This window comes from Narcine bancroftii, chromosome 5 (genome assembly GCF_036971445.1).
Source record: "Narcine bancroftii isolate sNarBan1 chromosome 5, sNarBan1.hap1, whole genome shotgun sequence".
Classification (NCBI taxonomy): domain Eukaryota; kingdom Metazoa; phylum Chordata; class Chondrichthyes; order Torpediniformes; family Narcinidae; genus Narcine; species Narcine bancroftii.
The window spans coordinates 8610886-8632006 of record NC_091473.1 but is presented as its reverse complement, the minus strand read 5'-3'; the positions used below and the strand labels follow the sequence as shown (position 1 = coordinate 8632006).

Here is a 21121-nt window from a genome sequence, read left to right as displayed (position 1 = left end):
CTGCACCAATTTCATGGTCGGATGGAATCTGCTCGTATCCATTTACTAAATCTACTTTGGAAAATATAGTAGCGTTAGCCAACTGTGCTGAGAACTCCTGAATATGAGCGATTGGATAGCAGTCGGGGATGGCTATATCGTTCAACCGCCTGTAGTCCCCACATGGCTGCCAACCACTGCGGCTTTTAGGCACCATGTGAAGAGGTGAAGCCCATGGACCTTTGGACCTGCATACCACCACTAATTCCTCCATTACTGCTAATTCTGCTCTTTCAATTGTAAGCTTGTCTTTTGGAAGCCTATGAGCTCTAGTATAAGCAGGTGGACCAGTTATATCAATATAATGATATACACCACGCCGCGGCTTATTATCCTGAAAATTAGTCGTCAACAGTCCTGGGAACTCTAAGTATCGAGACGTATGAACTGTTACCAGTTGGAAAGAATTATGCATTCTTTTAAGGGGCAAACTTTGGAAGTTAGCCGTGTTTATCAGATGGCATTTATGTATATCAACCAGGAGACCATGCTCTCTCAAAAAATCTGCGCCTAACAGGGGAAAACCTACTGAGGTCACCATGCATTTCCAGCGGAATACCGCTGAACTCAATGTATCGTGACCTTACTCTTTCCAAAAGTAGGAATCGTGGTACCATTAACTGCTGAAAGCGGTGGAGTACATGCTCCTTGTGCCAACTCAAACTGTGTCGTGGGAACAATACTGAACTCAGCCCTGGTGCCTATCAAGTGATCCACCCCCGAAATCACGTCATGTAAATAAAGTAGACCTTGTTCTGTGCCAACCGTCGAGGCCACTAACAGCGGTTGGCAGGTCCGTTTCCCTGATGTGATGGTGGACCTGGGTAAGTGCAAGGACTCTTACATCTATAGGCAGAGTCACCCCATCGGCGATGATAAAAACAGTATCCGGAACTTTTGTTTCCTTGATCAGGACGTGGTCGCTGTAATGTCGCACATGCCGGTGGTCTTGGCATTTCGGGGGGCTCGGACAACTCAGCCGCACAGATGGGCTGCATCTGCATTCTGTTAGCCTATGGAAGGCCTTAAAGTCGGTCGGCCTCTCTTGCTACCAAATGCGGCTCTGCAAAACTCATGTGCACCATTCCTGCTGCCACATGCACTGGTAATTTTGATAAAACAGTGCCTCAAAAAGAAAGCAATCCATATGGCCTGTGGCTAATAATACCAGCTTTTGCATTAACTTGGATGGACTACGGTCCCCCAGTTCTTGCTAATTCAAAATCCTTAAAGCCTGTTCATGACGAGAAAGCTCAAATGTCTCTAGCAAAGAATTCCGGAATTTGCTCTTCTTCTGGTCCACCAGAATTGCACTCTGCCCAACTGCAGCCAGCTACGAGGCTGATCCAACTAGAATGGAGGCAGGCAAACAGCTACAGCATTAATCACCACTGGTGCCGCAGCAAGCGAGGCCGTGTTGACCTCTACCTTCGAAGACGTCGGTTGCTCGTCCATGTCAGACATGTGGGACTGAGGTCCGTAGCTGAGTGTAGTTGAGGCCCTTCGGGGTCACCAAATTATGTAGTGGCCTATCTGACGGCACTACCTTACGCAAGTGACAATAAATGACACTGGAGACAGATTAGTCAGGAATCAGTGCCTTTATTGTGTTCAACCACAGCTTTTATAGTTCCCTCTACGATTTTCACACTGAGCCTTCTGGGATGCGACAGTGACGTCACTTTCCAGCCTCGGGCGTCGGGTGCCATAAAAAGCATCGGCTCTTATTCGCGTGCTTTTCCTAATTGCTTGTGCCTGGCGCATGTAGCTGGAGGACAGGGACATTGTTGGAGGCTTTGCACTCTGGTAATGTGCTTGCTAAACTGCTGTGGCTACGTATGATTCTGTTGTTCACATGGGGCTCCCGCTACAATATTTATTAATTATATGGTTAATTATAGGTCGTGTCAGGGTGATTATACAATGAAATAAAAAAAAATTATAACAAGTGTATGTAGTGATATGATATGGGTAGCAAGAGCAACAGACTTTTCTATCACACAAAAATGGGCTTATGGACAGTTCGTAGGAACGGAACTCTTGTATAACCCAAGGAATGCATGCACTTCAATTTATTATTATCCTGCATCAGACTATTTACATCTTGGCATCCTTTATAATTCTGAGCTGAATTCTGTATTCATAGCAAAACGATCTTCCTTGGAACTCCTGGATCAACTCATCTGCTGTTGATTTGTATCCATTCCTTTGTTGCATGCAGATTCAAATGATCCACCCTTGCACACTTTACAAATTTGAGTTGATCTCTAACTATTGTTTCTAGCCTACCATCCTTGATACCTGTGTTAATTGGCCAAATTGCATCTTGGCATTGTAATGCCTTGATTTTAAAAGTCAAATTTTCAAATAGTTCATAATCTCAGTCTCTAAATTTCTGCAATCTCCTTCAATCTTGCGATCAACTGTGCTCTGAAGTCAATCATACCCTTAATTTCTGGAATTTCCTCCCAAAACGTCTTCCTTTTTCATCTCTTTGTCTCAAGACACACGTGTATGTTTTCAGTGTTTTGAAATTATTTGAAAATGAAACAGGGTCTTTGACCTAAAATGTTCACTGTTTCTCTACAAAGGTGCTGCCTGGGCTACTGCATGTATCCAGCATTTCCTGTTTTTCAGATTTCCAGTATCCGCAGCTTTTTGAGTGTCAATTATGGATGATTCAACATTCATGTTTATTGACTATATTTCAGATTTTTAATGAGGTGTAACAATGCCTCCAATTCATCTTTCTTTTACTGTTGAGGAAAACCTGCATGGATTCCTTTATTTGCACATACCTCTTTAGGTTAATCACCACCATACTTGAAGTCATGGTAGCTTGAACTTGAAATCTGCTCCTTTTGTGAAATTTCTGACAGTTTGTTGATAATGCTCCACCTGGCAATATTTCCTGTAATGACAATCTTCCTGTCTCATATTTTGTCATTTGATTCTCAATATTTTACTTTTAAAGTCAGACTTCTTTTATATTGGTTCCTTTTTTTGTTTTGTGTACTTTAATTCACTGATTAAATAAAATGTAGACATTTTTAGGAATTAAACAAAAGGAAAAACCTAATAATTAAAATTGATGCATATAAAATATTTTGTACATGTTCTTCGGCAAAAGAAGTTCAGACTCCCTTAGATTCTTTATCATTTCCCTTCTATGAGAATGCACTTTGACGACTGTGTTTCCCCTTGAAGGAAATTCTTTCCAATGGTTATTGAAGGATTTTCCCCCCATAAATTCATGTCTATCCTAAGCAGCTCATTCTGGAAATTATTGAGCAACTTTTGAACGACTTTTTTTTCCCATTATAGTATTCTCAGGAGAAAGTTTTTCCCCCCCCCACCCCATTTGGTTATCTGCTCTATAACTGAAAGCTGTGGATAAAAAGAAAGCATTTAGGACATGTTAAACATTGTGTTATAGAAGATGAGTTGCCATTTTTTTTCCACAGTAAATTCTCACAAATAAGATGGGATATTTTAGTAAATGCTGATTGAAAGATAATTGACAACACTGAGGTTAACTCCTTAATCAAAGAGGATGTGGGATCTTGAACTAAGACAGCATCTGTGCCAGTGCACCACTTCTTCACCACTCCAGTGAAGTGTTGGTATATACTAGGGAAGGCCAAACCGTGGCTTGCGAGCCACATGCAGCTCTTTGATATATGTGCGTTCATGGAAATATGTTGGCTGAGACAGGAATTGTCTCACAATGTTAGTATTAGGGACATGCTGTTCAATTGAAAATATTTGTCCTGTATATACATGTGTAATAGTTGATACTGTGTAAAAGTTGACTCCCCCACCCCCCGCCAACCTTTTTTTGGCCCCGACCATTGTCTCTCACCCAGGCCATGGCCACTTGCCATCTGGAGCTCCCAAAGCCTTAACTGTGGGATCTCACCCAGGCCAGCTGCCCAGCTGAGCACCCAATGCCTTCACTGCAGATTCTCACCCAGGCCCAGACCAACTGCCTACTGGAGCACCCGATGCCCTGACTGCAGACTCTTGCCTCGACCTAGGCCAACTGCCTACCAGAGCACCTAATGCCCCAACTGTGGACTCTCATCCAGGTCCTGGCTACCTGCTCTCCAGAGCTCCTTGTGGCCTGACCACGGACTCTTGCCTTGGCCCCAGCTGACTGCCCATCCATGTGCCCAACACCCCAAATGCAATGCAGTATGTGTACTTTTTAATAATTGAAACTAATACAAATTAACAGTTTTTAAAACTACATGCATGTAAAATATTATTACGAATGCTACGAGCCCAAAGGACCCTAAAACCCGGCAGCAATAGATATTCACCAAGGCAAATGGTTACTTAAACAAAAGTTACTTTTAATTATCTTTAAGCATGAAAACTTATTACTATTAACTTAACTAACCAAACTTAACCCCCTTCTATTTCTAAGCGCACGTGTATGTAATGTGTATGCAAGTTTAGAAAAGTTCTTTGATTCACAGTCCAATCTCACTTCTCATTCCTCTAGGTTCACTGGTTGCAGGCAATTCTTAGACTGTGCACAGAATTTAACATTTATGAAGTTCACCAGGCTTTGGTGCTAGAAAGGTAAATGGTTACTGCTCAGGAAGGTTCTTGTCGGTTTTCAGAGGGAGATTTGTTGTTCGCTTGACACCCACAACTGATTCCTTGTAACCAGCCACTTCGGTGTCTTGCTGAAGAAACTTGCCCCATCAGAGTTTTCCAGATGATAACCTCTTTCTTTCCGGTCACCACAGAGTTCCTTTTTGTTTTCCTTATTTCAGGTGAAACATTAGGCAGCCAGTCCTCTCCTCTTGACCAGGCTGAACTAAGCGCTCACAACCCATCTTCCAAATGGGGTTTTTCCACAAGCTTTCCAGATTGTCCTTTTCTAGTCCCAGCTGCTGCTGCTGACTGTAGCACTACAGAACTGAATTCATTCTCTCTCCCTCTGTGAGAAAAAAAGCCTGTTTTTCTCTCTTTGCTTGCAGAACTACATGACCCTCTTAGAACAGCAAGTTCCATTCCAGACAGCCTGCGGCTCTGACGAGTTCTTTGATCTGTTGCCTTTTTGTAAACCGCAATCCATTAGTGAAGTCTCTCGAAAGCTTTTGCAATTGCCCTTTGAGCTGGACTGTCTAGCATGAGCAGAGCTCCAGTATTTTAAATAAGATCTGTTTTAAAGTGTTTGTATGTGACCTGCACTAAAAAATCTGCCTAAATTTATCTCCCAAAAGCATATCTATAATCTGACACATGTACATGTATTTCTTAATATTTATATAAAATTTTTGTAACAAGATATACATATAATATTTTTCCTTGTCTTGTGGCTCTCAAATATCTGAAGTTTATTGTATGTGACTTACGTTAAGCAAGTTTGGCCACCCTGGTCTAAATTTTTGAAAGGGGGATTGACCTCACAATCAAGAATCGACTGATGTATTTCATACTCAGGTGCAAACTCTCTGGGAGGAGAAAGGTAGCACATCAAAGCTGGGAAAGTAAGAAGTTAGTTTAATTTGCAGGAAAGGTGGGAGAAGGCTGGAATTAGAGGGCAGAGGGGACGTGTTTAATCAGATGTGGACAGGGAATCCTGATATCTGGTTAAAAGATTTAAGAGCACAGTTAGAATGGAAAAGAGCCAAAGGGATATATATAAAGGGATATATAACTACTGTTAAAGGTGGGTCAGAGCTGTTTGAAATGTGAAACCCCAAAGGAAAACACTGGAAATGCTCATCTGCTTCGGCAGTGTTTTTGGAGCAAGAAATTAGTCATTATTTCAGATGGCTAACCTTACAGCAGAATTATCCAGTTCTTAAACGGAAAAAGTATATTACTCAAAATTATTCAATTTAGTATAGATGATACAATGCAATGTGCTCAGATGGAAAATGGCTGTTTATTCCTTGAACTAGGTCTCACTGGATCAGGGCAGAACATCACAGACACATAAGGCAACGTGGAGGTGGAATGGGAAATTAAGGTGAATGGAACTGGATGATTAGGGTCATCCCCAGAGACTTAATCCATTCACCTAATCTCCATTTGTTTCTTCAATGTAAAGTAGTTCTATAAAGCACTGTAGGTATTACACTAGAATGGAAGATATACAAGCAAACCACTGCTTCACTTATGATTGCAGTGAGAAGGGGAGTGGCTGGTGTTGATGGAAGAGGATCCAGAGAATTGAGGAGGTTATGGTCCTTTTGAATAGCTAAAAGAGAAGAGGAGTGGGCAATGTGCCTGGGGTGGTGCAATCTCATTGAATGTGGCTGAACTTCTGATGGATGATTGGTTGACTGTGAAGGATGGTGGAGTGAATGGACATGCTCATTCCTGATCTGGCAGTGATGGAGTGAGTGAGTGCAGATCTGCAGCAATTAAAATAAGATCAAGGGCGTGGCAAGATGGCGTAGAGTCGAGACGTGCAATCTCGACCTCTCTGGCCAGACTTTTAAATACCCGTTTTTTAACCCTTTGTTTTCAAGTTTAAACTTTTAAAATTTTAAAGTATTAAGGGATTATTATGGCCACTCATGGTAAAAAGACTAAACCTCAAGTTCAAAAGAAGATACATTTTCGAAGTGCTGAAGATCTGGGGCCTAGACGACTTGAAACAGCCCCAGGCTCAATTTCTTCATTGCCTAAATCCCAAAGATCGCCTGTGGGGGCTGAAAAAAAAACCTATTACTCACCAAATGAAGGATGGTGCTGGAATTACCCGTACTCCGGAAGAAAGTGCATGTTGCCAAGAAATGGACCCTGATTTGGAAAGCCTTTCGATTTCAATGGAGGGAGCACGCAGGAAGATGACTCCATTGTTGGAAATGCATCAGGTAGCATTTCAATCTGAAGAAATCGTTTTTCTTCGCGAATTGATGAGAAAACAACAAGATGCGGGGCGAGATCAGCGGCGACCCCTGAGGAAGTTGGGGTGCCGTCGCTGGGAGTCCAGACCTGCAGTAAAACTTTTAAAATGACTTCTGTTGAACTGCAGCAGGAGCTGCAGTTACCTTGTTCTGCCACCATGTCAGAGAGAGCAGAGCTGAGATTTACTGATTCACAGTGTATGCAATTGAATGCAGTTATTCAAGCTGTTATAAAACCTGGAATGGATTTGATGACATCTCAAATGAATGAAATGGTTCAAATGAATGCTGGTATAAGTTCAGAATTAATATGGTTAAGACACGTGTGGATGCATCTTATGAAGAATTTTTAAAAATTCAGACTGCTTTTTTGGACTGTAAATAACAAGTGGCTTCTAACACAGAAAAAGTGTTGGAGGTGGAAAAATCAGTCACAGAATTAGGAGAACGTGAGAAGGAGCTGGAAAGAAAAATAGATTATTTGGAAAATCAAAGCAGAAGGAATAATGTGAAAATTGTTGGTATGCCAGAAGGAATAGAAGGACAAGATCCTCTTTGTTTTTTTAAAGACTGGATTCCGCAAATATTAGGGCAAGAATTTTTCTCTGGGGGATTGGCATTGGAAAGAGCCCATAGAGCTTTAAGAAGAATACCCTCAGCTGGTGTAATAATTCGATGTCTGAGTTATTTGGATAGAGAAGCAATACTTGCAGTACAAAATGCAAGACAACAACAAACCCCATTATTGATTCAGAATAGCAGAGTCTTTTTTTAATCCTGATCTGAGTCAAGATGTCATTCAACGTCGACGTCGATTCAATCCAGTTAAAGAAGTTTTGTGGCATAAAGGTTATAAGTCTACTTTTCGTTACCCTGCAGTGTTGAAGGTGTTTTACGGAGACTATCAATTTCAGTTTTTTGAAACTGATTGTGAAGCAATGATTTTTGCTGATTCATTGCCAGATATAAGAGGACAAAGACGTAGTCCACCATTATCTCCTAAAGAAAAATTTGGTAGCTCTGGAAACAGAAGAAATGGCAGAAATGGGAAAAACGGGAATGGAAAGAGTCTACCTCCTTCTGAAATGGGATCTTCGAGATTGGAGTCTTTTGGATGAAAAGAAGAATTTTCTTATTATTTTTTCTTTTGTTATTATGAGATTTTGATGTTACTGACTGTTTGGCTGGGGAGGAAGAGATCTGCACTGTTCTTTACTAGTCATCAGCCACTGGTGGGTGATCCACACCCAATTTTTGTTTAGGGGATTACTACGTTTTGGTAGTTTTTTTGGGGGGGGGGGGATTTTTTCCTTTTTTTTAAACTTTTTTCTTAGTTTTTAATTTGTGATTCTTTTTATTGGAGGGCCGATATATGTTGATTTGAGTTTTTATATAAAGATATTATTGGTATTTAGTAATAATAGTAGATATTGAGGTTTGCTACTTTTAATGTTCGAGGATTAAATAGTCTGATTAAACATAAGCGAGTCTTGGCGTATATTAAGAAAATGAAAATTGATATTGCCTTTTTACAAGAAAAACATTTGAATGTGAAGGAAAGCGTGAAATTAAAAAGGGATTGAGTTGGGCATGTATATTCCTCTTCATTTAATTCTAGAGCTGAAGGTGTAGCAATTTTGATACATAAAAATTTATCTTTTGAATTTAAATCAATGGAGGAAAAGGCAGGATGTATTCTTAAATTGAATTGTAAGATTTTTAGTGAATTTTGAACAATATTTATGCTCCAAATGCAGATGATGAAGTATTTATTTCAGATGCATTCTTATGTTTGGGTCAAGCTAATGATAATATTTTGGTTGGTGGTGATTTTAATTGTGTTTTGGAACCTTTATTAGATAAATCTCCGAAGAAAGTTAAAAAATCCAAGATGGCAATCCAGGTCCAAGCGTTGATGAAAGATCTTAATTTAGTAGATATTTGGAGACGTCTTAATTTGACAGAGAAAGAGTTTTCCTTTTATTCATCTCGACATAAATCGTTTTCAAGGATTGACTTCTTTTTAGTATCAGCACATTTACAAGGGAAAATACAACGTGGAATATAAAAGTAGGGTGATTTCAGATCATTCTCTGTTATATTTTACATATGAAACTTCTGAAAGAATTCAAATAGCTTATCATTGGAGATTTAATACAATGTTAAAAAATATAGAATTTATTGATTTTTTGAAAAAACATTTTTTTGAAAGAAAATTCTGATTCTGTTCAAAGTAAGTTTGTATTATGGGATGCTATGAAAGCCTATTTGAGAGGACAAATAATTAGTTATACTAAAACAAAAAAAAATCGATTAAATCAGAGTCTTGAATTAGAGAAACAGATTGATGAATTTGAAAAGGAATTTCAGAAAGACGCTACAGAAGATCAGAAAATAAAATTATCTAGGCTGAAATTGAAATATAATACTTTGCAATCTTATCAATTTGAATATGTGATTAATAGGACTAAACAACGGTATTACAAATGGGGAGAGAAAGCACATAAGGTATTGGTGTGGCAATTAAAGAAAGAACAGATATCGAGGACTATTAATGCTGTTAGACGGAATTCTCTTATTACTTATAAATCTCGTGAGATTAATGATGAATTTTATTCATTTTATAAAAAGTTATATACATCTGAAGGAAAACAGGAAACTGGATCGATTGATTTTTTTCAAATGATTTTTTTTACAACAATATAATGTGCCTATACTAAAACATTTAATAAATCACAGTTGAATTTACCGATATTGGAGGATGGAGATATATAGGAGTTAGAAGAACCATTTACTGATTCGGAAATTAAAATGGCTATGCTGGAAATGCTGAATGGTAAATCGCCTGGTGATGATGGATTTTTTGGTTGAATTTTATAAAATTTTTTATGATGATTTCTCTACAGTGTTTGGGGATGTATTAGTTCAAGTTGGAGAACATTATGATTTACCTGAGTCTTGTTCTAGTGCTTTAATTACAGTAATTCCTAAAAAAGATAGAGATCCTTTGAAGATATCTTCATATAGACCAATTTCGTTGTTAAATGTAGATTATAAAATAATAGCTAAAATATTAGCAAATAATACCAAAGTTGATTCATATTGATCAAACAGGTTTTATAAAGAATAGATATGCTTCAGATAATATTTTGCGAGTGATTAGTTTGATTAATAGATTTCGACAATTTTTAGATCATCCAATGGTGATATCCTTAGATGCAGAAAAAGCATTTGATAGAGTTGAATGGAATTTTTTGTTTAAAGTTTTGGAGAAATTTAAGTTTGGTCCTTTTATTGGTTGGATTAGGGCTCTATATAGTAAACCGGTAGCTAGAGTATTGATGAATGGTTTGATTTTGGAATCTTTTAAGTTAACTCGATCAACTCGTCAAGGTTGTCCTTTATCACCAGCTTTGTTTGCGTTAGTGATTGAACCTTTAGCACAGTTGATAAGACAAAATACACAGATACAAGGTATGAAAGTTTTAGATGAGGAGTATAAAATTAATTTATTTGCTGATGATGTATTTAATAAACCCAGCTCAGTCACTTTTGCATTTGAAGGAATATTTAATACAATATGGATGTCTTTCTGGATATAAAGTTAATTGGGGAAAAAAGTGAAATATTACTGGTAAGTGAAGGAGATTATTCAGTTTATAAGAATATTATTAATTTGAAGTGGACTGATCGAATTAAATATCTGGGTATAATTTTGAATGTTAATTATCAATCTTTATATAAATTAAATTATGCTCTGTTAATGAAAAAAATTAAAACTGATTTGATCAAATGGAAAGATTTACCTATTAATTTAATGGGAAGGATAAATACAATTAAGATTAATATCGTTCCGCTTATACAATATTTGTTTCAATCTATTCCATATTTACGTGATAAAATTTTTTTTTGAGATTTAAATAGAATGGTTAGGGAGTTTTTATGGAGGGGTAAATTTTCGAGATTAGCTTTGAATAAATTAACTTGGAAATATGAGTTAGGGGAATTATGTTTACCACATTTTCAAAATTATTATGAGGCAGCCCAACTTGAATTTATTAGTTCATTGATGGATTTGGTACGGCCTCCTAGTTGGGCTAAAATTGAGGTGGCAAGTATTTCTGAATTTGAAATACATCAATTTTTGTTTAGGTGGAATATGAATTTGTTACAACAATATAATGTGCCTATACTAAAATATTTAATGAAGTTACGGATAAAGAAAAATAAAATGATAGGTTCTAGGGGTAAATTATTGGCTTTGACTCCGTTGTGTAATAATCAACTTATTTCTTTTTCAACACATAATCAAAGTTTATTGCATTGGAGATTTAAAGGAGTGAAAAATTTGTGAGATTGTTTTAAAGAGGGTAAGTTTTTATCTTTTAATCAGATGAGGGAAGATTTTGGTATTGATAAGAATTCTTTATTTCTTTATTATCAAATTCGATCTTTGGTAAAATGTATGTTTGGTAGAGAGATGATTTTACCTAAAATGACTAAATTTGAGACTTTTCTTATGAAGGTACCAAAGAAGGGTTATATTTCATTTATGTATCAAATATTACAGGATGGTATGGATAAAAAAGGTTGGGATAGATCTAAAATTAAATGGGAAGCGGATATTGGTTTTATTTTTTCTGAAGAGGTTTGGTTAGATATCTGTTATGATAGTGTAACTAGCTCAGAATATTTCTATTTCAATTTATATTGACTAGATTTTAATATGTATATTTAACTTTTTCTTTAATATTCTTTCTTTTTTTAATGGCTGAAGGGGGGTTCTTTTTTTCATGTTTTTTTTCTATATATAAAAAATGTTCATGTTTAATTGCTGCATATGTCATTATTTGTTTTTTCAACGAATAAATAAAGTTAAAAAAAGATAGTGTAACTAGATTGATAAATGCACGTTATGTAATGATTAATTACAATTTTTTACATTAATTATATTTGACACCTGAAAAATTTAAAAAAATATGGTTTTAATGAATCAGATTTGTGTTTTAGATGTGGTGATATGGTTGGAAGTTTTTTTTCATGCTGTTTGGTCATGTATACATATACAATCTTTTTGGAAGAAAATTCAACCGTTTTTAGAATATCTGTATAAGATTAAAATAGTTTTCGATCCAACAGTATTTTTGTTGGGTAGTTTGCAACCTCTGAAAGGCTTGGGATTAAATAAGTTTCAACTTGCTTTTGTATATTTAGCTTTATCTATAGCGAAATAATATATTGCTAGTATGTGGAAAGATACAAATATGATTGATATTAATAGATGGCATGATGAGATCAAATATTGTTTAATAATTGAAAAAATTATGTATGTTTCTCATAATTATAATTTTTTTATTAATAAGTAGCTGTTATATTCGGAATATTTACATTTCAATTTATATTGATTAGATTTTAATATGTATATTTAACTTTTTTAAAAATATCCTTTTTTTCTTATGGCTCTCCTTAGGAGAGTTGGCTGAAGGTGGGGGGGGTTCTTTTTTTTATATATAAAAAAATGTTCATGTTTAATTGCTGTCTATGTCATATTATTTGTTTTTTGAACGAATAAATAAAGTTTAAATAAAAGCAATTAAAATAAGATTCAGTCAAAGACTCAGTCAAGGAGGGTAGACAGATAGCCACAGTTAATGATAAAGGAAGACATATCAGATCGATCTTTGTGGAAATTCACATAAATCAGAGTAGATGTGGTGGACGTGAAGGAACTAGAAGGAATGGAATCTTCTTAATATTTTTAAGTTTTAGCAATCAATGATACATAACTATTAATAATAGTAAATATCCAACAAAGTAACTATATTGGTACATATAACTATGAATACCCTATGATACATAACCAAAAGGCAGAAAAAAAATTATACTAATAATCTCTCCCCACCCATATGACGTTGTTGGTTGAAAATACATATTCCACAACTGTTTTAAAAAAAAAAGGAAACCTCCAAATCACTGAACAGGGTCTAAGTAGCCTTATAAATTATAAAAAAAATACTTTATTTTAGCTTGTGAAAAGGACCCCATAAACTTACAAAGTGAAAATTCATTTCAGAAGTAGAACATTTTTTTTCCCAAAGTCAGCCATACCATCACATCAGACAGCCTCTGGGTATGCCTTGGAGGGACAGCATCTTTCCATATATATATATATATTAATGATCTGGGTGATAAATTAATAAGTATGCAGATAATACTAAGATTGGTGGTGTTGTGGACCACGAGGAAAGTTTTAAAAGCTTGCAGTGGGATATAGGCCATTTAGAAGAGTGGGCTGAAAGATGGCAGATGGAGTTTAATACTGAGAACTATGAGGTGCTACATTTTGGTGGGAATAATCAGCAAAGGTCACACATGTTAAAGGTCACACACGTTAAATGGTGGACAATTGAGGAGTGCAGTAGAACCAAGGGATTTAGGAATTCTGGTACATAATTCCCTGAAAGTGGAGTCACATGTAGATAGGGTGGTGAAGAAAGCTTTTGGTAAATCAGAGTATTGAGTACAGGAGTTGAAATGTCATATTGAAATTGTATAAGGCATTGGTAAGTCCAAATTTGGAATATTGTATGGCATTTTGGTCGCCGAATTATAGGAAGGACATCAACAAAATAGAGAGAGTGCAGATAAGATTTACAAGAATGTTGCCTGGGTTTCAGGGGAAGGTTAAACAGGCTAGGACTTTATTCCCTGGAGCATAGAAGATTGAGGGGTGATTTGGTAGAGGTACTTAAAATTATGAGGGGGACAGAGAGAGCTAATGTGGATAGGCTTTTTCCATTGAGAGTAGGGGAGATTCAAACAAAAGGACATGGATTGAGATTGAGGGGGGGAAGTATAGGGGAAACATGAGGGGGAATTTCTTCACTCAAGGGTGGTGGGAATGTGAAATGAGCTCTGGCCAAAGTGGTAGATGTGGGCTCGAATTTAATATTTAAGGAAAAGTTGGATAGGTATTTGGACGAGAGAGGTAATGGAAGGTTATGGGCTACATGTGGGTCAATGAGACTAGGTGGAAGGGTGTTCAGCATGGACAAGAAGGGCCAAACTGGCCTGTTTCTGTGCTGTAATTGTTATATGGTTTTAGCTCATTAATATAGCTTTTCTAGCAATAAGAGAAACAAAAACAACTACATGGGATTGTGACCCAGACAACTTCAAGTCAGTCATCTTACTTTTTCCAAAGAGGGGAAAAAAAGGATTAGGAGTCAAATTAATATTAAAAACTAAAGAGATATGAAAAATACTTTCCCAATAATTGGATAAAGAAGGTCCTGACCAAAACGTATGAAACAATGTACCTTCTTCACTCTTGTATCTATTATTTTGCACCGTGCATCTTGGCGCCTCACAGTTTGGCGGGCAGCAACCTCCTTTGAAGAAGACCGCAGAGCCCACCTCACTGACAAAAGGCAAAGGAGGAAAAACCCAACACCCAACCCCAACCAACCAATTTTCCCTTGCAACCGCTGCAATTGTGTCTGCCTGTCCCGCATCGGACTTGTCAGCCACAAACGAGCCTGCAGCTGACGTGGACTTTTTACCCCCTCCATAAATCTTCGTCCGCGAAGCCAAGCCAAAGAATCTATTATTTTAAAGAAACATTAGAATAGAATTTAGCCAATTGAACTTTGGAGAAGTAAGCTCAATGTACTACTTTAAATTGTAATAATGAGTGTCGGGCACATAGAGAAGATGAAGTTACCAATTTCAAAATAGAGTCCTATGTAGCATCTGAAAATAATTGTTGAAAATCTTGGTCCCATAATTTATTAGTCTTTTCCAAGAAATTACCTCTAGACAACAATAATAAATTGTAAAGAACTAATTATTTATCTTTCCTATCATATTTGATTTTAAATCTTGAGGGAGTTTCAGAAATGGAATCTTTCGCAGGGCAAGGTGGGAGGAAGTATTATCAAGATAGCTGTCAGAGTCTGAGGGCTTGTAACTGATAATTGACATTAACATCCCTGAGATGGAAGTTGAGAAATCCAGAGGGAGAATGAAAGAGTCACATAGACTAAAAGTTGTTGCAGGATGTAGCAAATGCTCAAATTCCCTATGAGTGTGGTAGCAACATCGATAGATATTTGTTAATGTGCCAGAAAAAAAGTAAAGTAGACCTCAGAGGGACACAAGAACCAGTCCACATATCCCATGAAGAGTTAGTCTATGTGGTATGTAAGTGGAAATAAAAAGTTTGAAAACCTCTGTTTTAATCGTACCTAATTGACTCATTGTATGCACGGTTTCATAACTCCAAAGGAAATGGGCCAATGACAAATTTTCTCAAGCAAAATATTTCAGTAATAATTGGGTCTAGAGCAGTGATTCTCAACCTTCCCTTCCCATTCTCATCCCACCTTAAACAATCCCTTACTAATCACAGAGCACCTATGGCATAGGGATTACTTAACGAGGAATGTGGGTGGAAATAAAAAGTTTGAAAACCACTGGTCTAATACCTGTTGGAATTATACATAGATTTTGTAGAAATTGTTCAATATGAGATTGAGTTTAGTCAAACGACGAACTGTTGGACCTCTATTCAAGCAAGAAGTGAAAGGGCATCAGAGCATTCTCGTGTGTGTGATAGATGGATGTTGAACAGTGTAGCACAGGAGTAGGCCCTCAGTGTCTACACCAATAAACAGTCCAAATTAAACTAAATCTCTTCTGCCTTATGTGATCCATATTGCTTCATTCCTTTCATACTCACGTGTGTGTATCTACAGAAGCCTTTTAAACTACCGTTGTGCATGCATTCACCATGACCCCTGGCTGCTCATTCTAGGCATCTGCTATTCACTTTGTGAGGGGGGGTGGAGGGAAAAAGCTTGGCCCACACATCTCCTTTAAACTTGCCCCAACTCACCTTAATGTTTGATATTTTTAACTCAGTAAAAAATACTATCAACAGTATTTCTATTTCTGCCTTTCATAATTTTATAATATTTGGCCAGATCTCCCCTCAGCTTCTGACACTCCAGAGAAAACAAGCCAAACTCCTTTTTGATCATATCCTCTAATCCAGGCAGCGATTCTGGTAAATATTTTCTGTACCCTTGCCAAAGTCTCCACATCCATTCTGTAGTGAGATGGCCAGAATTTCAGGCAGAATTCAAGAGTGACCTAATTATATATAGCTGCAACATGACTTCCTTGTTCTTGTATTCATTCCCTTGCACAAGACAATAGCTTAAGATTTTTCAGAAATTTCTGTTGCCGTTAATAAGAATGCCTAATGCCACCATGACAATAATTGTTTCACTGAGGTGAGATTGTAAATTATATGTATATGATTCTGCATCTTCTGGATCTATATGTTTGAATGTTTTGATGTGCTTTTTTTTGTTTTTGACTGAAATGCCATTGTACGTCTCTTATAAGATACCCTGCAGCATGCAGGAATAAATTCACTTTGAATCATTTGGATAATTTTCCTGACATCAAGAAATCAGTACAAATCATTTGATTTCACTGTTGGTATATTCCAGGATGAGGCCGAATAGTCAAAATTGAGCAAAATAAGAGAATAATTGATATAATTTCATTTTTTGAAATCTGTGTATATCTGATAACTAGGTACATAAAATATGGGCAAGATAATATGAGGAATTAAGTTCCAGACAACCATATTCTTAGCGGCTTGCAGAGTTAAATGGAGGATTCATTTTCCAACATTCTTGACTGATGCGGAAAACTCTTAGATAAGATGAAAATGTTTGCAAGGCAATGCTTTTCTCTATTTCCTTGGGATTTGGTGCATATTGTGGCTCCCCTCATCCCTTCTTTCTGCTGGTTGTCTTTGATTATAGATTGATGATATATCCAGCAAGTTGTTTTAATCCCAATAGCAACACAGACTAATTTTTCTTCAATTATTTGAAGAAGAAAAATTGTGAATAATTAAATTTTCTGGGTAATTGAACCCAAGTTGCAGAATGAATGTATCTGTGCATCCACATGGGTGGGAACCTGATCAGTCTGTCCTAATTGAGAGCAAGAAGAGAAATAAAAGCTCCTCCAGATTTGATGGGAATGATGGCTAGTTTTGTGAAATAAATTAAGCAGCTGCTGCTTTAGTTTTTCTGCTAGTAGCAGTCTATTGATTTATAAACTGCCTTTATTTATGAAACACAGACTTTTCATGTGAAATGTTTTTGATTAAATTTTTTCATTAATTAAATAAAACTGTTTATAAAAGCATACGATTCAGGTGCATTGCCATTTTGCATTACAGAAATTGAGGAAAAAAACTATTATTTTGATTGAATTGTTCCCAAATCCTTCTGAAGAGGATAAACTTGTTTATTTTGCTGTTTATAAGTGATTAGGCTCATGTCCTTTTTCAATTAGGCTGGTTTCGCTGGTCTCCATCTTCCCCCAGGACAGATACAGTGACAGATGAGCTGGTGAGTTGATTGTGTTGGTTCCTAACTGTGTCACTAAAGAGATGAGATACATGAGCAGAGTCTGTAGACTTGTTACTGCATTAAACTAAGGCAAAATGGTGAATTTGGATAAGATCCAGAATTAACACCAACAATTAGTTGTAAACATTTTGCAAATCTATTCCTTGCATTTTGTCTCCATGTATGTTCTAAAAAATAATTTCATAGCCTGCAGATGTAATGTTTAACAGAATTTTTAAACATGGTAATGTTTTGATTAGACTAAATAAATGCTTTAAGTACTTGGTTTATTTGTGAACTAAACTTTGCTGCTGGGATATTGGATGGACTTATTTTCATCTTATTTAAACCATGATGCTCCAACTATACCTACCCACTATCTCACCCACCCAACACAAACATATTCTGCCACATTTGCAGGGACTTCCAATCTATTTCTTCATTCCCCACCTGAGAGGATTTACTGGAAACTATCTGTACAACATTATAAGATGATTTTATCAGATATTTTAATGTAGGTTTCTTTCTCTATCTGATCATACTCTGTACTTTTTCGATTCTTATTTTCTGACTCCAAGATTGGAGATGTGGGATACCCAAGGTCATAACGGCAAATCAAAATTTTTGGTGCAAATAGGCCCAGGATTTATTTCACCATAAAGCATTTCATAAATTGGTATTCAAGACATTTTTAGCTGTCAATATTTAATACTATAGCCTCCTCTTGTGGCAAAAATATGTAAAATCTTTTACTTCAATTTACTGTTTCCATTGTTACTTGTGTTGTTTAAGAACCTTGTCTTATGAATCTGGGATGATGACATTTCAAAATAAAATTTTCACAGGTCTGTATTAATGTGCTTAATAAACTTTGCTTCACTTTTGCGTAGTCTTTCTCTACATAAAATAAATGGCTGATTGTAAAGTTCTTTGGAATGTGGAAGGACGTGAGGGGCATTATGTAAATACAAACTCTTTGCGTAGGTATTAAGAGTGCAACACCTTTCATTCCCAATACTTGGGCTGAAACTATTCATAGAATCATCCTCAGTCCTCTCCTGCATTTCAGTAACCTCAAGGCAAACTTTATCAGATACAGTGTATCCAAATATGCATTGATTGCCAACCTCATTACCATCTATTTTGATCCCAGCGGTGCCACTGCTCTTTATTTGAACCTTATACTGGAAGAGAAAAAAATTCTTCCAGTTAAATTTTAGCACAGTTCTCCCACTTCCATTCTTTCCTTGCCCACTTTCTGAAGGGTTGTCTATTATTCTCATAGTCCTATTTGTCACAGAGCCAAGCTTCTTGAGTCATTTTAATTACTGAGACTACTTCATCCTCCTGTCTCAACCTATATGCATTTTGAAACTTGCAGCGATGCATTTGCCAGTTGACCATTCCAATGTTCTGGGAGGCCCACCTTCTTCCCTTCTTCCATCCACCATACGTGATTAAAGCCTCTGCTGTCTTTAGCATAATTTGAATCAAATCATATTCATTTATCTCCCATTCCCCCCCCCCCCCCCCCCACTGGTTCCATGTTTATCAAGATCTAGTTGAAATCTCTTAAGTCAGTAATCTGTCCATGTTCATTTCTTTGCTATCTCGAAACTGTTCCATCCGTAGAGCTTTGTAAGTGCTTCACTCACTGCTCCTCCACTTCCGGCCCATTGCTTTTGGTCCTCAGGTCTTCATCTGACTGAGGCATAATTATGCTTATAATTTTGATCCAACTTGTGTGACGAAATCCTAATATCTTTGTCCTTTCTACGCCTTTGGTGGTTACAGTTTTAAAGGTTTTGTGTTGTTGATTTGGTCTGCCTTGTGATGTGAATAAAGTCATCTGATCTGCCCTGGTTGATTTTTCTAATATACATTAGTAACTGATTTTGGAACTATGCAAGTCATTTGGAAAGAGATGTATAATCCATGAAGATTGTCAAAATACTCTTTGATAATGATTTTTTTGACAAGGAATCCTAACTCCCCTACCAATGATCCTTCCACCCATCTCCATCACTCCTCCTTCTCTTGAACATCACCCCTCCAGCAAGTTTCCTGCCCTGTAGGGCATTAACCATTTGGACTTCTCGATCCCACTTTTACCTTGTTTTACACCACAATGTTTATTCTAACCTCAACCTGCTAATGACGCAATTCTCATCAATCTTTGACCAAAGAAACCAGATAGGTAGATTTAAGATGTTTTACAATAATATTCCGTGAAGATTTTTTATCCATTCTTGCATTAGATTCTCCTTTGTTGAAAGGAGGAATGCATATCTGAATTATGAATTTCATACTTGTGTGTGAGATTGTATTATCAACTTTTGAATTAAAAACATAATTTCTGGTCTCGCAGTGTGCATAAGGGAGGCAAAGGTACATTACTGTGTACCTTGAAAAAGGGCTCATGCCCAAAACATAAGTAATATATCTATACTGGCCTACTGAGTTCCACCAGCATTTCTGTGTTTTCAATGCAATTACAGTGACTGTAGACTTTTCGTGCTTCTCTCTAAACTTTTGAATTGCCTCTTGCATCCTTTACAGTATTACTTATTGCTCGGGATCTCCTAACCATATTTACGGCACGGAAACAGGCTATGTCGGCCTTTCGAGAAATGTGAAAAGAAAATGTGTAAAACACATCATAACCTACTCTACAGGATGCAATAGTTAGATATGTGCTGTTACGGATTCACCTTTTTGAATGGACAAGCTATAATTTATTGTTACTCCCTTCGTTTCTCGTGCTTTGACTGTGTGAGTTAGAGTAGAACGTGCGTTTTCTATGTTATCGACCTGTTTATGATTCCTTATCAGGAGTGATGATTTTCAAGACGGACTTCTATTATTTGGTTTCAAGATTCGCAGTAGCATCTTAAAAAAATCAATTTTTAAAATTACATTAACTTTTAGAGAACATAAGAAACAAATTGCATGTGGAGCAGGAGGCAAAGGAAGGGTTAAGGTTTTGCTTCTGAACCCTGCAACTGGGTCATCCATAGATGCTGCTTGACCAACCGAGTTCCTCTAACAGTTTATTTTTTGCTTCAGATTCCAGTATCTGAAGTCTCTCACATCTGTTAGTTATGACATTAAAGTATATGGTGCTAAAATGTCAGTAATTTTATCTTGTTTTGCACCACATTACTTATTCTAACCTCACTGTACAATGCCAGAATAAGAGGAATGCAAATTTGATCTGTAAAATACTCAATGAATTGATCTTTATTTTTCTTTTTTTTATCTTTTGCAGTTTCCCTCATGTCCATGATCTGCACACGACACTGCGGCTGTTCGGCCTCGGTGTGGTCAGGCATTTTGCTTCGGACCCCGTGATAAACACAACTTGGTGTTGGACGTCATGAGCATAGTAATTCCACTTGGAGTTACTACACCAGATACTTCATACTCTGATATGGCTGCTGGATCAGAGTGAGTACAGTGTAGAAATTAGAAGAAGTGGATGGGTAGCAGGCAGGGAAAAATAATGTTTATTGAGGGTCTGAGGTTTTGGCTGAATATTTTATTTTTGTGATTACTGATGCTGTTTGAAGTAATGATTTGTAATAACCTATGTTGTGAATATTTAAAAAGATGCTTGTTGTGGGGACCAAAGACGTACTTGCTTGCTCCTCATCGATAATGCTGCTGTTACAAATGATAAATTATTTGTTCATTTATTATCAAACATCCTTCACTTCCCCAAATCAACTATTTAATTTCTTTGTCCCAGTACCAAGTTTTTTTTTCTCTGAT

At 36.8% G+C, this 21121-nt stretch overlaps 1 protein-coding gene across 15 annotated transcripts in view; it reads left to right on the top strand.

Moving 5' to 3' along the window:
- The window catches only part of setd5 (SET domain containing 5), a 158836-nt gene that overhangs the window by 32341 nt on the left and 105374 nt on the right, over positions 1-21121 (top strand). For 11 of the 15 annotated variants that reach the window (XR_011357310.1, XM_069936681.1, XM_069936669.1 and 8 more), the window contains 2 exons: positions 17295-17350; positions 20619-20797. Coding sequence is in view for 14 of the 15 variants with exons in the window: in XM_069936681.1 (XP_069792782.1) it covers positions 20727-20797 (71 nt within the window). In the remaining variant the exon portion in view is untranslated. Of the gene's footprint in view, positions 1-4546; positions 4627-5522; positions 5544-17294; positions 17351-20618; positions 20798-21121 lie in introns of those variants that run through there. The other 4 variants (XM_069936675.1, XM_069936676.1, XM_069936672.1 and 1 more) reach the window with 3 other exon arrangements.